Consider the following 21,702-nt stretch of genomic DNA (forward strand, 5'->3'; position numbering starts at 1 on the left):
CGCTGTTCTTGTTACTGTCCTGCATTTGAAGAACCCCCAAAGAGGTCTGCAGTTATTTAGTAACAAATGTCTTCTTATCTTTTTTTTATGGCTTTAATCAATGCAACAGTATGTATTGTGTCAGGAATATCATACAAAATAATCCTTTTCAACATTTTTAAAGCATTTTCTGTTGGCAAATTGTGGCAATTATTTTGAGGGAGATAAATAAAGTTCTTAGAGCCACAGATCATAGAGTCCATGATTTGTGGATTAAAGGACTGCAGTGATTCTCTTTACTACAGAGGCAGCTAAACAAGTTAAACAACGTTTTATATATGGATTTGGTTGGGTGGATGGGTTATATAAATTGTTTATCTTTACTTATAGCTACATAGTTAATTCGGATTCAAAAAAGATAAGTCTATCAACTCAATAGGACCCCCAGTGCACATTCCATTATACATACAGGGCAATCTGTAGACTCACATATATAAAAATATTTATACACATACCTATACTAAACTATCTGCAGATCTAAAGATCACTATAGCCCTGGATATTATGCTGGTCTAAGAAGTTATTCCAAAAAAATACAACAGCCTCAATGGCCCCTGGTTCTTTCTAATTTTTTATGTGTAATAAAGATCACCCCCTATCTGTCTATAATCACTATTAATGCACTTGTAAAGAGTAATCATGTCCTCTCACAAGCGCCCTTTCTCCAGAGAAAACAACCCCAACTTGACAGTCTAACCTCATATTTTAAATCTTCCATCCCCTTTACCAGTTTAGTTGCAGTCTCTGCACTCTCACCAGAGAGGCATTAACAGAATCTGCCATTACCACATCACTAGGAAGGGCATTCTACAACCTCACTGCCCTCACCGTGAAAAACCACCTACGCTGCTTCAAATGGAAGCTCCGTTCCTCTAATCTAAAGGGGAGGCCTCTGGTGCACTGATCCTTTTCATGGGAAAAAAGAACATCTCCTATCTGCCTATAATCCCCTTTAATGTACTTGTACAGAGTTATCATGTCCCCAGAGAAAACAACCCCAACCTCGACAGTCTAACCTTATAGTTTTAATCTTCCATCCCCATTACCAGTTTAGTTGCACGTCTCTGCACTCTCTCCAGCTCATTAATATCCAATTTCCAAAATTGCACTGCATACTCAAGGCGAGGCCTTATAAGAGATCTGTACATGTATTTTCTTGCTCCTTAATTAAGCTTTTGATATTTGTTGATGATGTTATTGGTATTTTTTATCAACTCAGTAGTAGCTAAGATCTGTTCCTTTGAAAATGCCCCCTGTATTCATTTCTTATGATTCATGGCATATGCACTAAAATTCAGAATATTAGAGGGAAGAGCTCAAAGCCCTTTCAACAAGATCACTCAAATCACCCCTCTATGCAGTGGTCTTTGCCTTATGTTTAGAACCGCTGTCCAAAGTGTAATGCCTATCATGCATTAACTCCAGAACATCTGATACATTTCCAAACTAAGTTAAAGATCATCAGTCCATGTATGGTACACTCTTCATTATACCATTATACTAGTAGCAATTTTGCTGCTCTGTGCAACCCAACCACTGGTGTGGATTTGCTGGTAGTCTACAAGGGGCTGAGTGTAGTGAGAGAACTCATGAAATGTGTGAAGGTAGAAGGTAGCTCCCAGAGGGAAGGATTTATTTTAATGATTTATGTTTTGTATGCTGAAATGGTCACCCCGTGTTAAAGATGAAAATTGCCTTAAAGTGAAGAACATGTCTGTTGTGGATCCCGCAAGTTTACTATATATATATATATATATATAATTCATGATATCAGCAGTGAAAAACTGCTATTATTATGAAAATCAAAAGAAAAAAATAATTAATGTAGATTGCAAAAAGTGCCCACAAGAGAACTGAGCAGTTTTACACTAATTTGAGAGGGTGAGTGAATGTTCCCTTGATAGAATTTTCCTTGATGAAGATGATGTGTGAAGTGTGCAGTGTTATGACTGTATTTATATAAAATGTGATAGAACAGTTCTCCTAAATAATTAATTTTTAAGGTAAAATACATTGTTCATTTGATGTTTCAGTAAAAATGTGAAAAGACCAATATAATAATCATACTATTTTTATATAATACCAAAGTATCATATGGTAGGCTATCAGTACAATGCAATGAGCTTTAGAAATATTACCAATGACATATAAATGACATGTAATACTGTGCAATTATCTTTTGTGCATATTAACCCATGCATTTTTAAAAATCAAATGATGACATGCCATGAGCTCTAGATTGACTTCAGATTGGGGTTAAGCAATGAGCCCCATAATACTATCTCTTTGGCCAGTACTAAAAGTAGCTCTTTTAGACACATTAATCATTAAGACAAATCAGTGGTCAGAAATAAGAAACAACACAGAAACAGATAAAGATTAATAACGCTCAAATGTAATGTGTATATTGTAATGAATAGCAAAAAGCTCTGTGACTGTGCATAAACACACCCTAACCCAGGGGTGGCCAAGACATCGATCACAGTACACCAGTCGATCCCCCACGGATTTCCGGTGGGCCGCGACAAAGCCGGGGCATGTGGAAGTGCGCCATGAATGTGTACGTATGCTGCATCACATATGTACGCAGATATTAAGTTATAAGGTTGTTCAAGTTGTGGAACTTCTGCCCTGCAGATTGGCCAAGGACTCAGGCTTGTTATTATAGTAAGGTAACATATGAATTTATCAAAGAACCTTGTGTGTACTGTCCCCTCAGTAGTAGAAAATATAACTACTGAATAGATAATCCATTTATAAATGTATAACATATTAAAAAAGTAATACACACAATATTTTTTTGACTTATTTATTATATTGCTATGAATATGATCACTGGCTAAACCGATTGTAGCTGGTTATTTCTCTGTTGGGTCTATAACCCTACTCATAAAGAGTATGGAATATGGTTCTTGACTGCAGATCAAGGTGATAAATGGTTTGTCGACCACAAATTGCACCATTAGTGATGTCAGAACTCCTTCAACTGCTGAGGCCGCTGCTGCTTCTGTGCCGTTTTCAGCAACATTAAGTACAGCCTTATGGACAACCTAGAGTGCATACATAGGCAGAGGCATGTGTCAGTTCTCAGTAAGTATAGCATTGCTAAGAATGTGTTCTTATTATAACTACTGCCTATATGTTATCATGTAATAGGGTACCAAATCAGAGCCAAGTAACAAACTGAAATGGAAAAGAGGATGCTGAGATTTTTTTAAAGGTAAAACAAAGATGCTATACTATTGATAAACCTAAGGGATTTTCTAGCATTCAAAACAACAACTGGAGACGGTCAGGTGTCCTGGGTATTCTAGTTGAAAAGATTGTAGGACTGTAGGGTGACCATCTGTGGTTTATAATCTTTTTTTTTTTTTCTTTTTGTGGAAAACCCATGGTTGTAGTGATAAAAATCACTTTGTGTCAGAAAAAGAAAAGAATGCAATATAGCTGCCTTAAAAAAGAAGAGCTAAGGGCTGTGCTCTGAGATAAATATATATATACTGTATATGTAGCTCACTTTCGTGACAGTGCCGCTACTGCTGATGCAATTGGTGCTACAGGAGCCCTGAGCCCCCGCTTACTTGGGGGAACAGGTGTTACTTAACTTAATGGCGTGCCTCCACCCAGGGTAGGTATAGGTGGACTATAACTCCCCTCCCTGGGAAACTTGATACTGGACTGTATTCCTTGGTCAGGGACTCCCTGCAACTCCCGGTACCTTGCCCCTTCCCTTGGGGTAGCTGCTTACCGAGCAGTTGAGGATCCTCTTTTTATGAAGAGACCAGGACATTGATGTGTTGAACCAGTGGAACTTAGTTAATTATTTGCAGACAGGCAGGTTATTCAGAAGCACAATTACAAGTCAGGTAACACACTTCTCCTCTGGAGAACCTCTCTCCCTGGGGCTACTCGTGGTACTCCCTGCCAGGTGACCCTCCTTGGGAGCTCCCCCCGGTACTCACGCCAGGAGACCCTCTCAAGGGCTCTCCCCGGTACTCCCGCCAGGCAGACACCCCCCTGAGACCTCACCCCGGTACTCACGTCTGAGCACCCACTGGATTAGGAATCTCCTAAACTGAACACTATACACCCTGACTCCAGCAATGTAGTGCTGGGGGATCTTAATCCCACTGTCTCCTGTTGGGGCGATGTCTGCCGTCTAAATAATCTATCTACCACTCCTAGAGTGATCTGTTACTTCCCACACTGCTGTCTAACACAGGCCCGTTATACACCTCTGTCCAGAGGGAGGTCCTGGGCTGGAAAACCTGCTCAACATCGGAGCTTTCCCTTTTTATATCCTAACACACCACCCAGTGGCTGCTGCCTGAACTACAGGAAAACTCCATTTTAACTGATAAACACACAGGACCACCTTAGGTGTCCAAATATCACAGGGCCGTCCTCTAGTGCCTGTCATAAAGGAACCCATCCTAAGGGGCCCAATATATATAAATAAATGCTCATTGCACTTCTCTATAGATGTGCTTGGTGTGCTAGGTCTGTCGCTTCCCATGCTCCAAATTAAGTGCAGTGCATTTTATTGACCCATTGCCACCTAGGAAAGGGGTGGTAGCTTCAGGGTTTCTACAGTCACTTACAGTTACACTGTAATTATGGAAAGAAACATGCATTGTGGGTAGAAAATAAAAACATTAGAAAGTGACAATATTACAGTACAATAGTACAATAATCTATATCTATTTAATAATACCCATTAAAACAAAGATTTTGATTGACCAACACTTCAGTTATAATTATGAATGAGATATGGTATTTTCAGTAGCTATACCCTAGTATTGAGTATGTAGCCAAGACAGTAACTTACTTTGGATAATTTCAAACGACTGTTTTCTGAAATCCCAGAGAAATCTGCTGCATCAGTGAAAATAATTCCCATTCCCATGTCAGTGAGGATGTCTTTCAGTTTGAGAGAGGAGCTGATTGAAAACTTGGGCAAGAAAAGTTCAAAGAAGCTAAGAGGCAGAGAAAATGGGGTTAAGTGGTGTGAGAGGTGAGAGCTACTGTGCTTCTTGTGGATCTAAACAACTGCATGAGCTCTACTTACAAATGTGACTGTATATCAGAACCCAAAGCAAATATAAAGCACATGCTGTGAGTACAAATATGGCAACACATTCTAATTAGCAGATGTTAGTGGATAAATACTCATTACAAATCAGACTGTAACACAAACTTTTGTTAATGCTTTGTTTGCTAACAAAACTCAAATGTATGTTACCTTTCTCTTCAACCTAGAGCTCTGTCACCTACTATTATTGCCAGGTGAGTCCTGGGGATTATTTTGAAGCTAGGGTTCGCAACATGTTTTCTTATGATTGTCATAATCAGCTGCTAAGCACCCATCATTTAAAATATTGGTCACTGGTTATATATAGTGATGAGCGAACAATTATTTTGTCCCAGGCAACAATTTTTGGATGCGCGGCAAATTTTTCCATGCCTGGAGAAACATTTTGCCCATCACTAGTTATATAATACAGTAGTAGAAATCCAAAAGAATATGATTTCAACTTATGTGTAAAGGCAAAAGACTACTGCCACTTTAGATCAACACTCTGAAGATAGTTATATATGTGGTGCAAGTCCAATCAATTGTAGCTGGTCTTTTTGAAACAATGACCTGGATCCTTAATGCTACAAATAGAACTATAACAGACAGACAAAGAGAGTTTATAATGTAGCTTGATTCAAAAAGAGGGCATATGTCTGGTATTATTACTACAATATGCAGGACATATTTTGGGTGGGTTTAATTGGGTAGACCTACTCCTTACCTGCACCTGAACCACAACTGCTTTTTTGTCACAAACCTGACCCACTACCTACTGGCCACCATAAAACCAGAGGTGATGTCCGTGTAGACCAGAAGTGGGATCACCATAGCCAAGAAGTGGTATCATTTGTGGGAAGGGTAAGATGAAATAGGAGAAGCTTATATTGTGATACCATGAGTGGAAGATCTGCTGACATGCAAAACTCCATAACCATAACACCATATAACACCAAAATGTTATATTTATTGTGTTTTTACCAAATTAAATAAAAATAAATATAATTTAATGGGTTCTTAAAAACAGCAATGATTCTTCAATAGCCCAGGGTCATATAGTTTCACATAGTTTTCACTGTGCACACTAATAAGGTAACTGGGTAGAATATGTTGCTATGTTGCCTAGCAGTCATGCTATGCTCAGTCTTCAAACATTTATACCTTTCTATCTCTCAGCAAAGGAGGCCTTCATAGCTTTAGAATTGCTACCAACCTTTTCTCTGCTGAACTTGTCCATCGTTTTAATGTCTCTACAGACAGTGCCTCTTCTACTTCGTGGATTTTTCCCAGTTCAGGTACAATGATAAGCATAGATGCATTATTTTTATAAGGCAACTGAAGAACTGAACATGGAATCTTTTCATCTTTGTAAAATTGATATAAATCAGTTTTAGACATCATTTGAACCTCCACAGTGGTATTCTCATCTACAGAGAATTGCCTTGAATGTGTGAAAAATGAACTGAAAGGATTCTGCCATTCAGCTGCAAGTACAAAAAAAAACAACCGTTTTATTTTTCCTGCGTTGCTAGGATAAGTGCTGCTTTTCTACATGAATAGAAATGAGAATCATAGTAATAAAGCAAACATTACACTGTGTGTTCTTCCATGCTGCCAATTGACACTCTAGTCAAAAGATATGTATGATAAACTACTTAATTGCAGCCATTTATTACCTGAATGAATGTATTGCTTGAAAATCCTTTCTCTTATCAAATAGTTAAATCTAGTGCACCTTGTGTCTCTTCTGCTTTCATTCTTAAATTAGTTCACCTTAAGGTTAACTTTTAGGGGCAGATTCCTATGGGATTTTTAAAAGTGTATTTATCAATTGGTAAAAGTTCAAACTCACTATTTGATAAATACACTTCTACAAATCCCATAGGAATGAATAGAACGTGGGTCAGTTTTTATGTATTAAGCTCTAAATGCACATTTTGATAAATTTGCCCCTTAGTCTTTATTTTTAACTATTTTGTGGGTTTTATTCTGCAGCTCAATGGTTTGTATTTGCAACTGCTACCTGGTTGTTTAGGGTTAATTCCCTTAGCAACTGTGTAGCAGTTTAGAAGTAAGAATGAGATATTAATAGGAAAGCCTGACAACCAACAAACAGATATTTTCAGTTGCAGGATAGAAAAAAATTAAAATTGGAATTCCAATAAATTAAAAACCAGGCACAATAAGTACTGAAGGCCTGCTGAAAACTTTTATAGAACTGGCCCATCTCATAGTACACAACATAGTAAATGATTATTTAAAGCAGAACTTTGCCTTTAATCTAGCAGCATTTATACACACTTAAAAAACTGGAGTAGTAATTTGTAGTCATTTGTGTTTACACTAATTATTTTGCTTAGGGAACCAGTGCACTTACCATTAAAGAGAATGAAGTTGATCACAACAAGCTTAGTTGCTTCACTCAAGTCTTTGACCAGCTCCTGTATCCTCCCCTCTGTTTTGTTATTTACAAAGTCATTGATCTGTTTCTCAGCCTCTGCTGGGTTCTTGAAATGAGAAGGGAAAATCTCAGCATGGTAATGATGCTCTATTTCTTGAACAAAACTGTCTAGGATTTTTAATGTATCTTCTACAAAGACAGCATTTCCAATTTTGACTTGCAGATCACTCTTTGGTCTATTTAAGACCTGTAGAAGGTGTTCAAATGCTTCATGCATATCTTCTTCTGGAACCTGTGTTTGGTTCAAGCTTAGGCCACTTAAGATCTGTTGGTGAGATTCAGATTTGGCTCCCAACAGAAGCATAGAAAATGCTGTTAAAATGCTAAGAGGAGAGAAAACGATATTTTTCTGTGTGGACTCTTTTTCTGCTTGTGTTTTAGTAACAAGGTGTTTATACAGATTTAGTGCAAAATCTATATTTGCTGACCCAAGTGCTTCTTGTGCAATCTTGCCTCCAGCATGTCCATTAGCATGTTCTTGATGTGAATTATCATTGTGCGATGCAAATATACAGGTTATAAAGAACAAAATGTAAGGAAGACCCCTCATCTCTTCTCACTTGTGATACACCTGCAGAATACACAACAGAAAGGATCAATATATCATGTATAATAATATATATATTCAAAAATAAACATAGCAAATGAATCAGCTTTTTTATTTAAGGATTTGAATTTAAATATGAGTTCATGTAATGTTCATGTAATGTTCATGTAATGTTTTGTGAGAACAAGGAAAATATATAGTGTATATATATACAGGTATCGGACCCCTTATCCGGAAACCCGTTATCCAGAAAGCTCCGAATTACGGAAAGCCCGTCTCCCATAGACTCCATTTTAATCAAATAACTCAGAATTTTAAAACTGATTTCCTTTTTCTCTGTAATAATAAAACAGTACCTTGTAATTGATCCCAACTAAGATATAATCAATCCTTATTGGATGCAAAACAATCCTATTGGGTTTAATTAATGTTTTATTGATTTTTTAGCAGACTTAAGGTATGGAGATCCAAATTACGGAAAGACCCCTTATCCGGAATACCCTTGGTCCCGAGCATTCTGGATAACAGGTCCTATACCTGTATATGTTTTTACTTAGTGATGCCTAGTAAACATTTGAACAGGTATTTATAAAGAATGGTGCTTGCCCATGTACCTAAATCTTGAAGAAGATGTAGGTAAAAACCAGATCTGGGTGGGAAGGAAAATATGGGATAGGCAGTAGTGAATATTGAAAGAGAACAACATTTAAAATTGTAAGGGAATTTGATTCTTTTGTTTCCTAAGGGCGAAGACACACGGAGCAACTAGTAGCAGCTACTTGTAGTGGCTACTAAAATAGACAATGCTGATCATTTACTGATAACTGTCTCTACGTGTGTTTTAGCAGAAGTACTGTAATTCTCAGTATTGTCTATGGCAGCGAAGTTTCTGGAGTTTAGTGGCCGTGAAATAGTAGCTGTGTTTCTTCACCCTAAAACCACAAAAATCTATTTTGTTATTTTTAATAATTTCCAACAGATGACAATATCAGAAAACCAGACTCATAATGTTTCCTCCAGATAGAGTGTATCTCCAGTGGATTTGAGAATACCAGAGAAGAAGCATCATGTTGTTTAATGTGTGTGTCTTGCATAAAAATACACTGTTCCATCACTTTTTTCATTAAGTCCATATCTGCACAATTATGTACCTGATGTGTTAATTATTTTAAAACATCTTATTTTCCAAAATATACCTTGCTAAATGCATAAACTATTGTAACAAAATTCAATACAATTAACATTGGTATTAAGAAAATAATGATACCAAAGGCTTAAATACCGTCAGGAGACAAAGATCCTCTTTGGGCTGCCAGGCACTTCTTCACCCAATAAAAGGCTATTTATATGTTTTAGTGGATTATTTCCCAACCATAAATGCTAACACAAAAATAATATTATTTAGGTAGAAGAAAATCACTATTATAAAGCTGACAAATCATTTTGTTTAAATTCTCTGTTGAAAATCTATTTACTTAATCTCATTACTCAATTTTATCTTTGTCCATTTGTAAATCATTTACCTGGATTTCTGAAGTTTTTTTTATCCCTTTGCACTCTAAAGGCTAATGTACGCAATTGGTCACCTACAGGATGAGGGCACCATTCTAGGTAGAGATTAATATGTGGCTTAGTCTTTTGCAAGATCTCCTTTGGATGGAGCTACTAAATAATAATCTTTACAGAAAAGGAGCCTTTTTATTAAAACCACATTTTTCACATGTTTAAAGTGTTATAATCCCAAATATACTTCTTTACTGAAAATGTTTAAACGTCACTCTTTTTGTCAGCTCTTAAGGGTTCATTTATCATGGTGGAGGCAAGGTGAAAACTGCAATCAGAAATAAATGCAGTGGGTGCCAAGCTATGCTTAACATACGGCTTATAAAAACACACACATGGCAAAGGATACCAGTCACAGTGATTTGTAGATCATTAAAATCATACAAATTGATTGAAAACATGTTTATACACTTTTCATAAAAAAGCAAATCTAATGCAGTATTCTCCTTCAACATCCCCTTGCATGTCACAAAGATTTTCTATAATAGCTGGATAAGCATGCACGGTAACCACCTTGGCCCCTTTATACCTTACAGAGGAGAAACTAGTTAAATAGACATGCCAATATCCCATTCACACAACTTTCCACAACATCTTCCAAACTTTATTTAATTGGAACTCCTCCCTTTTTGTGTTGATAAGCTACAACTACCAGGTGCTAATTGCAAGAAACAATTAAACATAAAGCACCAATTATCAGTAAAATATAATCATATCAAACTATTAGTTTCCTTGCTTTGAAAAAAATTTCATGAGCACACTGACAAATATGGGGCTGAATTCTAGTAGCATTCCCTGGTTACATGTTTAAAAGCAAATATCGTATTGGTTGCTATAGGTTACTGCTCCTGGGCAAATATATGCCTTTTATTACATATGAAGTATGGATTGCTATAAAATCATTTTATAGTATATGTTTTCACATAATGATACATAATTAGCAGTTAAATGGGTGTTGATATACTTTCCCATATATTTAGAAGAGAAGGTGAAAAATACACCAGACCTAAGTACAAAAGGAAAATATGGGCTAGGATTGTCACCTTTCCCCCTTCTGAAACCCGGGCAGGGGGCGGGTGGTGACATCATGGGCTAGAACAATGATATATATAAATATATCAAAGAAAATGTGCCTGCTCTCTTCTCCAAACGCTCTATTGAGGTGTACGGTCAAATAAATACATATGTTTGGTAAGGACCAGCACTCTCAAATATAAAAACAACAAAATATCTTTATTTTACATACCACTTGTGTCCAACATTTTGGTCCACATTAGGACCTTTATCAAGGATCCTATATATAGGATGTGCCATAATGAGTTAAGGCCTCTAAGAACATAAGTGATAATGCTGTAGTGCATGGTGCTGACCAGCAGGTGGCTGTTGTGGAGAAATTAATTCATATTGAAAGTACTTTATCCCTTAATGTCTTAGAATTAAAAAAAAATGTTAAGGGGCAAATTTATAAAATGTTGTTCTTGGTAATCCAAAGGGATTTCCAGCACTTTGAAATTCACCCCATTTATTAACACTGACTGTTGAAAATGTTACTGTCAGGACAAAAATATGTTTTAATAAATTTACACAATAATAAAACAAGGTGTGTCAGCACATCCAAGTGTGTTTAATGGCTTTGAGCAGGCAAACACAGTCCCTTTAGTGGAGCAATAATTGCAGGCTCAATTCTTTGCTCTCCAAGAATGAAGTAAAGGGAATTCTTGCTGTTTGTGGATGCAGAGACCCAGGGGTGGGTAGAACCTGGGCGCACTGGGAACACTCCTTCCTTGTACATCATCTGTAAAGCACAAGGAAGAAGCCCCAGAGGGGTGCAAAGCACAAGAGGGTGCTGTACCTAAGTGCTGCATTGCTCAATGAGTCATTGAGAGAATTTAAAGCATGTGCATTGTCTATAATGTAATATGTAATATAAAATAGTTATAATGTTCAGCAGACAGTTTACAAATAATAAGAAAAATAATTGTTTGTGAAAATTATTGTACACAGACATGAATTCGAATTTTTGGGGAAGGGATTAATGATGAGTCAATTTGCAGCAAAATTCCACATTTTGCCATTGCTGAATTGTTTCGTGAAACTGCCTCAAACTTTAGCTATGAAAAAAATCATGGTTGCACAGAAAAAAAAGGCGCGTACATGTGAAAAGAGGCGCAGTTGCATCAAAAAAGGGCATGGCCACGTCAAAAAGTTGCACATGTCAAAAAGTCGTGTGGTACCTGCATTTCATCAATTTCTTGAATTTTCCAGCAAATTTTTTGGCGTAGTGAAATGGGACAGATTCACTCATCATTACAAGGGATCTGATAATAGTATTTGGTTTAGTGGAATAGAGATGTAAGTGCAATGAATATAGGGATCAAACGTGACCAGCTCTATTACAAGTGATAATGTAATGTTGTGGATCAGGATTATCACTTTGCCTCCTCCATAAATGTGCCATTTCCATTTGTTGCATTCAAACCTATGTGTCCTCAAAATAGGTTTAACAATATTTTTGAAATATTTTTTGAAAAGTGGCATGTTGCAAGACTGGACTTTTTCCAGTTCACTCAGCCTGTGAAGGTTTTACAAATATCCTCTCTTAAATGTCCTACAGGTTACTCAGCTTCAGCCTGCCAATAGCTGACTTTATGCCCAGCAAAGAACAGGCTGGATAAATCATTCAATCTTTCAGTTATTACAATATTATAATATTGTTGATTTAACTCTACTGCTTCCCCAGTCAGTATTTAAAACAATATTTTATAAAAAATATCATTCATGTTGGAGAAGGGTTTTATTATTTAATTAAATAAAAGGTGAAAAAAGCGTGGCTCTTAGTTTTTGTCTAAAAAAAAAATATATATTGGTGCAGCATATATTTTTGTCACAACCTCAAATTAAAAGGGATCTAGGCCCAAAACAATTAATGTAAACTTAGCACTTTCTGAGATATTTTTAGCATTAGCATTGCAATTTTATGGGGTAATGCAACAAAAGACATTATGGGGCCCATTCATGAAACCACAAATTTTCGCTGGTTAAAAGCACGATTGGAAAAAATTCGGAGTTACCATGATAATTTCTGATGTGCGAAAATTGCGAGAAAATGATTTTCTTGGTTGTAGAAAAATATTGTGGTTGTGATCCGAAAGTCACAAAATTTATGGATCCGAACAATTTTAAACGGCACAAAAGTCTTTCTGATTTGACACTTCAATGCATGATTTTGGAAGCCTTCCATAGGACTCAATGGCACTCTGCAGCTCAAACCTGGCCAAAAGATAGTCACGATACCAAAGCTTGAATGAATTCCGAACTGGTCATAGTCTTTGGGGAAAATACAACATTAACTTGAAGTTAATGAAAACTACAAAAAAGTCGTACTATTTTAACAATATTATAATGATCATTACAAAAAAAATCTAAAAATTACAAACTGGATTCCAAAAAAGTTGGGACACTAAACAAATTGTGAATAAAAACTGAACGCAATGATGTGGAGGTGCCAACTTCTAATATTTTATTCAGAATAGAACATAAATCACGGAACAAAAGTTTAAACTGAGAAAATGTACCATTTTAAGGGAAAAATATGTTGATTCAGAATTTCATGGTGTCAACAAATCCCAAAAAAGTTGGGACAAGTAGCAATAAGAGGCTGGAAAAAGTAAATTTAAGCATAACGAAGAGCTGGAAGACCAAATAACACTAATTAGGTCAATTGGCAACATGATTGGGTATAAAAAGAGCTTCTCAGAGTGGCAGTGTCTCTCAGAAGCCAAGATGGGACGAGGATCACCAATTCCCACAATGTTGCGCAGAAAGATAGTGGAGCAATATCAGAAAGGTGTTACCCAGCGAAAAATTGCAAAGATTTTGCATCTATCATCATCAACTGTGCATAACATCATCCGAAGATTCAGAGAATCTGGAACAATCTCTGTGCGTAAGGGTCAAGGCCGTAAAACCATACTGGATGCCCGTGATCTCCGGGCCCTTAAACGACACTGCACCACAAACAGGAATGGTACTGTAAAGGAAATCACAGAATGGGCTCAGGAATACTTCCAGAAACCATTGTCAGTGAACACAATCCACCGTGCCATCCGCTGTTGCCAGCTGAAACTCTACAGTGCAAAGAAGAAGCCATTTCTAAGCAAGATCCACAAGCTCAGGCATTTTCACTGGGCCAGGGATCATTTAAAATGGAGAGTGGCAAAATGGAAGACTGTTCTATGGTCAGACGATCACGATTCGAAGTTCTTTTTGGAAATCTGGGACGCCATGTCATCCGGACCAAAGAGGACAAGGACAACCCAAGTTGTTATCAACGCTCAGTTCAGAAGCCTGCATCTCTGATGGTATGGGGTTGCATGAGTGCGTGTGGCATGGGCAGCTTGCATGTCTGGAAAGGCAGCATCAATGCAGAAAAATATATTTAGGTTCTAGAACAACATATGCTCCCATCCAGACGTCATCTCTTTCAGGGAACACCCTGCATTTTTCAACAAGATAATGCCAGACCACATTCTGCATCAATCACAACATCATGGCTGCGTAGGAGAAGGATCCGGGTACTGAAATGGCCAGTCTGCAGTCCAGATCTTTCACCTATAGAGAACATTTGGCGCATCATAAAGAGGAAGGTGCGACAAAGAAGGCCCAAGACGATTGAACAGTTAGAGGCCTGTATTAGACAAGAATGGGAGAGCATTCCTATTCCTAAACTTGAGAAACTGGTCTCCTCGGTCCCCAGACGTCTGTTGAGTGTTGTAAGAAGATGCCACACAGTGGTGAAAATGGCCTTGTCCCAACTTTTTTGGGATTTGTTGACACTATGAAATTCTGAATCAACATATTTTTCCCTTAAAATGGTACATTTTCTCAGTTTAAACTTTTGTTCCGTGATTTATGTTCTATTATGAATAAAATATTAGAAGTTGGCACCTCCACATCATTGCATTCAGTTTTTATTCACAATTTGTTTAGTGTCCCAACTTTTTTGGAATCCGGTTTGTAGAAAAAATACGATTTTTTCTGAAAAAAAAAATTGTGGTTTCATGAACGGGCCCCTATGGGGCAGATTTATGTACATTCAAAATGTTATCGCAATTTTTCAGAGAAATATGTGAATTTAGTTGGTGGTCTGCGAAGTGCAATTGTTGGAAAAAAATGCAAAAACTGGAATATAACAAATCTGACATCTTAAAGCTGCAAGTTCATGTAGAAGTCAATGGGAAATGTATTAGCAAAATTCAGGCTATTAATTTAAGTTTTTGAGATGTATTCAAGATTTGGCAGACTCCTTGAAAATGATGAGTAGAATGTGATTTTACTAGTTAGGCAAGTTATGTAGTTTTCTAAGCAGTTTTTGCGGAGGTTAGTTAAATTGTGTAAGTTTTTGGGAAACTTTATGTGTAAGTTATGCAATTTGCATTACTTTCGCAACACAACTAGGTCCCCTTACAAAGGAAGATTTCACGAGACCACACACAATTGTACCCCCACTCCCCCCCCCGATGGCAGCCCTGCCTTAACCACAATGTAATTTCTCCTTCCCATTGACTCCAATGCATTTCAGCAAAATGTAATGGTTTTACAAATTTTTTGTAAAGTAAAATGCCCAGAGTTCAATCATTGCTATATATATAAAATTCCTCACTACAGCACCTCTCTCCAAAATGCTAATAAATAGCCGCCCATGTGCACGGATTACAAAATACAAAATAAAACATAGCCAGCACCGAGGGTGTTATAGTTCAAAACAATCTCAAGTGTATTGCATGTATAACCGTCGTTTCGGTCCCTTCTGGGACCTTTTTCAAGGTACAAATACATTCAACAGTTTAGTTTAAATAGCTTCCTCCCATGAACACCAAGGGTGTTATAGTTCAAAACAATCTCAAGTGTATTGCACGTATAACCGACGTTTCGGTTCCTTCTGGGACCTTTCTCAAGGCACAAATACATACAACAGTTCAGTTTAAATAGCTTCCTCCCATGAACCCAGGGAGTATCAGTGACATCATATAAAAATTAACCACTTGTGACCAACAACCCCTGACAGTGACCAGTTAAAAAATTCAAATATCACACTGATATATAAGTGCACCAAATATTCTCACTGACATACTGACAATGAATTGTCCAAACTGATTAACAAGAAACCACATTTTGGATATATACAAAATCAAAATTTGAGGGAGCTACTGACACCAGCGGATCCGGTGGGCAAGTATATAACAACTACAGGAAACAGCTCTCAAAAATGTGGGGTGTTTAAGTGTGGAAATTCTTGGTGATAAATTTTACCATCCACACACTGGAAAATCTTATTCAATTAGGCACAGACTAACGTGTTTGTCACAGAATGTGGTGTACATTATAAAATGCCCATGTGGGTTGATATACTGTGGAAAAACAAACAGACAATTGAAGGACAGAATCAGTAGGCACAGATCCACAATGAGCAGCACTGGACCCTAATTATGGTAAAAAGAAGGGGAAACAGGATATTTCGAAACAACCAATTGCACAATATTGGGCAAAAGCAAAACACTCTATTTCTGCATTAAATGTATGCCGATAGATTGTGTGAAGGTCCCAAGGAGAGGAGGCGATATTAATTGGTGGTTGTTACAAAAGGAGGCATTTTGGACTTACAAATTGGGATGTGTTGCGCCCAGGGGACTTAACACCACACTACAGTTACAAAAGTGATGCTTATAAGGATGTAAATATGGTTCTACAATGCATACCCTACTACTTGTATCAATGTATTACTTATGAAAATAATGATTGCATTACAGGAATCGCTGGAGTTTAGTAATTAATGGGTTAGCATTGGAAGTGGTTCAGAATTTCAGACATAATAGAATGTATGACTAGGAATGGTTTTAAAACTGTTTTTAACTATGTTGCACTTTATAATATTCACATAGATAGAGATTGTTACAATGTTACACAAATAATCAACCACTGGAGTGGAAAGGAAAGCCCTGAAGCTATAAACGCAGGGGCTGCATGACAAGGGATCCGAATGACCAGCAGCCAGATTACACTGGTTTATGTTTAAAGATTGGAAAAATCAGATGCAGCTGTGATTGGGTGAGAAACAATAAGTTAAGGAGGGGAAAAGCTGGGCCGGGGGGTGGAGAAGGATAGGGATGTGATGTCACAAAAGAAGGAGTTCACTTCCTATCTTCTGAACAGGTAGAAACATGAGGCAGAGCTCTCTCTGTAATATAATGTTATTAGCTGCAGTATATACACACTAACTCCTCACTATACTGCTGGCTTTGGGGGTAGAACTATTTGGGCAGCTGCTTGTTAGGCTCTTGCTGTTTGTTTACAGTTTTACAGCAGTTAATCTCACTGTAGCCACTCAGGCAGCATGGAAGTCAGCCTGGGCCCAAAAATGTACCCTCTCTATTAAATAGGAATCCAGGCTATGACATTGAGCTGCAGCTACTACATCTCATTACAGTATACAGAGAGCTATAGTTGGAGTATACAGAGAGCTGTAGTTGGAGTATACAGAGAGAGCTATAGTTGGAGTATACAGAGAGCTGTAGTTGGAGTATACAGAGAGCTGTAGTTGGAGGTGGGGCTCAGTTGGTAATAAGGCAAAGCCTGAATTCAGTAACTTTCCTGGGCTTTGCTTTACTAACACTACATATTATACAGTAGTTCTATAGATATAGTCATTTGATTCAGCAGTCAGAGTTTCACCTCTAAATTTACTGGGCCTGATCCAGTTGCAGATGTCATCTATCTATATATTATTAACCCATGCAGAACCTGCCAGATAGCCATCTAGTTATATGGACAACATTCCTGTAGAGGCTACACTTTGTCACTCAGGCTGTGTACCTAGGGCAGAAGTAGTTCTATGTTTCGGCACACACACACACATATATATATATATAGAGAGAGAGAGAGAGAGAGAGAGAGAGGGAGGAGGGGATTAAAGTACAATTGCCCCTGTGAGTGTATCATGAACCATGTACAGACCTCTCTCTTTTACATAATGTTATTAGTTGCAGTATATACAAATTTACTCCTCATTATACTGCTAGCATTGGGGGGTAGAACTATTTGGGCAGGCTGCTCAATAGTCGTTTCCTTGTTGTTGTTACAGCAGTTAATTGCACTGTAGTCACTTGGGCAGCAGGGGAGTCAGCCTGGGTCCAAAAAGGCATCCTCTCTATTAAATATAGAAATCCAGGCTGTGACACTGAGCTGCTGCTACTGCAACTCATCAAAGTACACAGAGAGCAGTAGTTTGAGTTTACAGAGAGGAGCTTAGTCAGGAATAGGGCAAAGCCTGAATATAGTAACTTTCTCAGGCTTTGGTTTAAGAAGTCTGTACATTGCATGGTATTTCTATAGATATAGTTCTCGATTTAGCAGCCTTTAGTAGGATCCTTACCTCTAATTTATTGAGTCACAGATTTCAGGTCATGCTCAGAGGACAAAACGCTGCTACTGCAGGAGCAGCGAGTCTAAGGGAGCAGCGACAGGAGAAGTTTGGCCTTACCCTCGGATCTGGGTCTCCACATGCGTGGAACGGCTGCTACAGAAGCAGCATGGTGGAGTGGTTGGTTGGCTGGCCTTACCCTCAGAGCTGGGGTAGTGTGTGCAGGAGCAGCGAGTCTAAGGTAACAGCGACAGGAGCAGTTTGACTTTTTCCTCGAAGCTGGGCATCCACAACATGGAAGGGCTGCTACGGAAGCAGCATGGTGGAGTGGTTGGTTGGCCTTACCCTCAGAGCTGGGGTCTCTGAGCTGGGTCTCCACATGTGTGGAAGGGCTGCTATGGAAGCAGCATGGTGGAGTGGTTGGTTGGCCTTACCCTCAGAGCTGGGGTCTCTGAGCTGGGTCTCCACATGTGTGGAAGGGCTGCTATGGAAGCAGCATGGGGGAGTGGTTGGTTGGCCTTACCCTCAGAGCTGGGGTCTCTGAGCTGGGTCTCCACATGTGTGGAAGGGCTGCTATGGAAGCAGCATGGTGGAGTGGTGGTTGACCTTACTCTCAGAGCTGGGGTGTCTGAGCTGGGTCTTTACAGTATGGATGGGCAGCTACCGGACCAGTATGGCAAAGTGGTTGGATGACCTTACCCTCTGAGCTAGGCAAGTACAGCCGGAGGGAGGTCTCCACAGAGAGGACAGGCAGCTATGGGAGCAGCTTGGTAAGTGGTTGGTTGATCTTACCCTCTGAGCTAGGCGTGTACAGCTGGAGGGCATGGTAAGTGGTTGGTTGACTTGTGCTCCATTGTTATTAATAGAAGTGCAAGTTTGGTATCCAGGATGGAATCAGATTGCCTTTGAAAAGCCGTGTTTGCATCCTAGTCTACCATGTGGGCAGAATACATGGTAATTTGCAGCAAAATAATGCTACAAAGTTTTAGTCTCTTGGCCAATACAATGCTCCAGTGGTTTTTGTTTTTTGTACTCATCAAATCCTCTAGCTGAGAAATATTTGGGCTGATATGCCAGGCATCCTAGTGGGAAGTTTTGTCTTGCTGTAACATGTCCAAAAAATATACATCCATAGCTGGCCATGTTGGTTATTGCACATGGTCATAGATTTAAAGGTATTTCAATAAAGTAAAGTATTTATTTATGTTTTGCATACATATGATATTTAAAAAAAAAAAAAAATGATATATATTCATACTATAGAGCTAATGGCCAATTTTGTTTCTATCCTGTGGTACAGTATGTGTGATACAAAAAGAAATGTTTTATAACATAGTTATAAATTTATGGTGGGGACGAACCCAACTGAAGGTTTTCAGTTGGGCTCGATGTGGCGGTAGGACCTTGCCAGAGTACTGCACAGGAAATTTTAGAAGAGGGAGAAAGGAGCTTCTCTCCTTTGACTGCACGGTAGGTTGATTGATACAGACGCTACTACTGCTTGTGCTAGGTGACAGCCTGCTTGGATTTCCTATTATCGATGCACTGCAGATTCAGGACTGGCAGCAGGGCTGCTGAACTTCTCTCATGGTGGGAGATGCAGCTCCTGCTGGTAGCAGAGTTTGGGGCCATCCTCTCTGTAGGTAGCGGCAGCCTAATACTCAGTGGTGGATATAATGACATAGTGCTGATCTCAAGTCTTCAGTAAGGAACAGCAGAGTATAGCAGCAATCTCTTATGGAATTTTGGCTTTGAATATTGCCTTGGGGTGAGGCTGGCAAGGTCCTATTTATTTGATAAAATGTAAATAAATGCTGTGTCCTCTTTTTACCCATTTCCGGCTCCTGGTGTTTTATTAAGGTATGTAACAATGGAGTTCAGAGGGATGGCTGAAGGGGAAGGGCAATTGATCCCCTTGTCAAGTTTTTAAACAAAGTTGCACTTTAAATGTTGCACTTTATATTGTATGGGGAAATCAAGTGAATGTGCTGCTTTTAAGAGCAGGGATAATATTTGGTGCACTTATATATCAGTGTGATATGTGAATTTTTTAACTGGACACTCTCAGGGGTTGTTGGTCACAAGGGGTTAATTTTCATATGATGTCACTGATACTCCCTGGGTTCATGGGAGGAAGCTATTTAAACTGAACTGTTGTATGTATTTGTACCTTGAGAAAGGTCCCAGAAGGAACCGAAACGTCGGTTATACGTGCAATACACTTGAGATTGTTTTGAACTATAACACCCTTGGTGTTGGCTGTGTTTTATTTTATATATATATATATATATATATATATATATATATATATATATATATACTGTATGTATATATATAGCCCCCCACGCATACATAGTGCTTCCTCAACATAACACATTCTTGAAGTACAAGCCAAACCTTGTATTCACTTGGTAATTACCATGGGAATCTACTTAGCAGTTTATATATTTTCAAAAGTAACTTTGTTCATCCTAGAATTTATCAAGCATAAATGAGTGCACAAAGTTGTATGGCTTTAATATATACTACCTCTATCCCCTTGGTACTTCATTATTAGTGTAACCTTTAAAAATAAGGAGAGTTACCAACTTTTTGACAGCAAAGGGGATCAGCATTAATAGACACCACACTGGGTCCCTGATTTTTATGCTTTTGGTTCCCTCTAACTTCCAAGCCCCATATAACTTAATCAACTCATATCCTTTAGCATAGGTTTATTGTTGTGCATTGGCAACTTTACCTGTCAGGATACTTACATTTTTAATGAAGGATGAATGGGAAAGAATTACTTCTTAATGTCCATGGGCCCTCCTGAGATCCCTAAGCCAAGTGCAGTTACAGCCCCTGCATCCTCAGTAGTTATTCACCAGCAAATTTACAAATAATTTAAAACTTCCTAATCCTATGCTACAAATATAATACTAACCAGTCACTAAAACAAACAGAGTATAGAGGTTTGGTAGTATTACACTCTGTACACCCTTTGTCTTGCCCTTATATGAAGCCTAAGATAGCAATATGGGTGAATCTTTAGTAACTGGTGCCCTACCTGCCTTTGTTATAGTGCCTGTATGTGTGTGTCTGTTTGTGTGTCTGCCTGTGTGTGTGTCTATATGTGTGGTTGCCTAAAATCCGAGAGAGAGAGCAATATAATACAATAGAGCAATATAGAGCAGGCTAGCAGTGCAAGGAGATCCCCAATAAATGGCTATATATCACCCCCCAGTGCCACACATAGCAGGACAAAAGTGAAGCAGCCACAAAAATTTGCTGAAAAAATTTGCCACAAAAAAAGTCACACACAGACAAAAAAATTACGTGCGTCAAAGAAATTGTCTGGAACTTCATTTTTACGAATTTTTGGCTGTTTCACAAAATTTTTCAAAGTTTTGGGAATTTTTCACCGAAGCAAAACTGGACAGATTTGCTCGTCACTACAGGACAATGCAACAATTGTGAGCTATATTACTGTGAGAAGCAAAAGGCACATACATTGTCACTAAAAGTACAGGCAGAAGTAAATGCTTTGTTCACACATGAGAAACAATTCAGTATTTCTAAGGTACGTTTTTTTCATTGACAAAAAGTAACAGACACAA

General features: G+C 38.3%; 1 protein-coding gene across 2 annotated transcripts; it reads right to left on the minus strand.

Moving 5' to 3' along the window:
- Positions 1–2,414: 2,414 nt before the first annotated feature.
- On the minus strand, positions 2,415–9,566 carry serpina3 (serpin peptidase inhibitor, clade A (alpha-1 antiproteinase, antitrypsin), member 3). Of its 2 annotated transcripts, none has more exons than XM_012968300.3 (5): positions 9,389–9,566; positions 7,491–8,145; positions 6,327–6,597; positions 4,868–5,015; positions 2,415–3,089 (listed from the first exon to the last, which is right to left on the minus strand). In XM_012968300.3, exons 2-5 carry the CDS (start codon positions 8,122–8,124, stop codon positions 2,898–2,900), a joined length of 1,245 nt encoding a protein of 414 aa, XP_012823754.1. In that variant the 5' UTR covers positions 8,125–8,145; positions 9,389–9,566; the 3' UTR covers positions 2,415–2,897. The 2 variants fall into 2 exon arrangements, with proteins under 2 accessions (XP_012823754.1, NP_001011275.1); NM_001011275.1 differs by having other exon boundaries at positions 2,835–3,089; positions 9,404–9,418.
- Positions 9,567–21,702: the final 12,136 nt, after the last annotated feature.

The sequence above is a fragment of the Xenopus tropicalis genome, chromosome 8 (assembly GCF_000004195.4).
Source record: "Xenopus tropicalis strain Nigerian chromosome 8, UCB_Xtro_10.0, whole genome shotgun sequence".
Taxonomy (NCBI): domain Eukaryota; kingdom Metazoa; phylum Chordata; class Amphibia; order Anura; family Pipidae; genus Xenopus; species Xenopus tropicalis.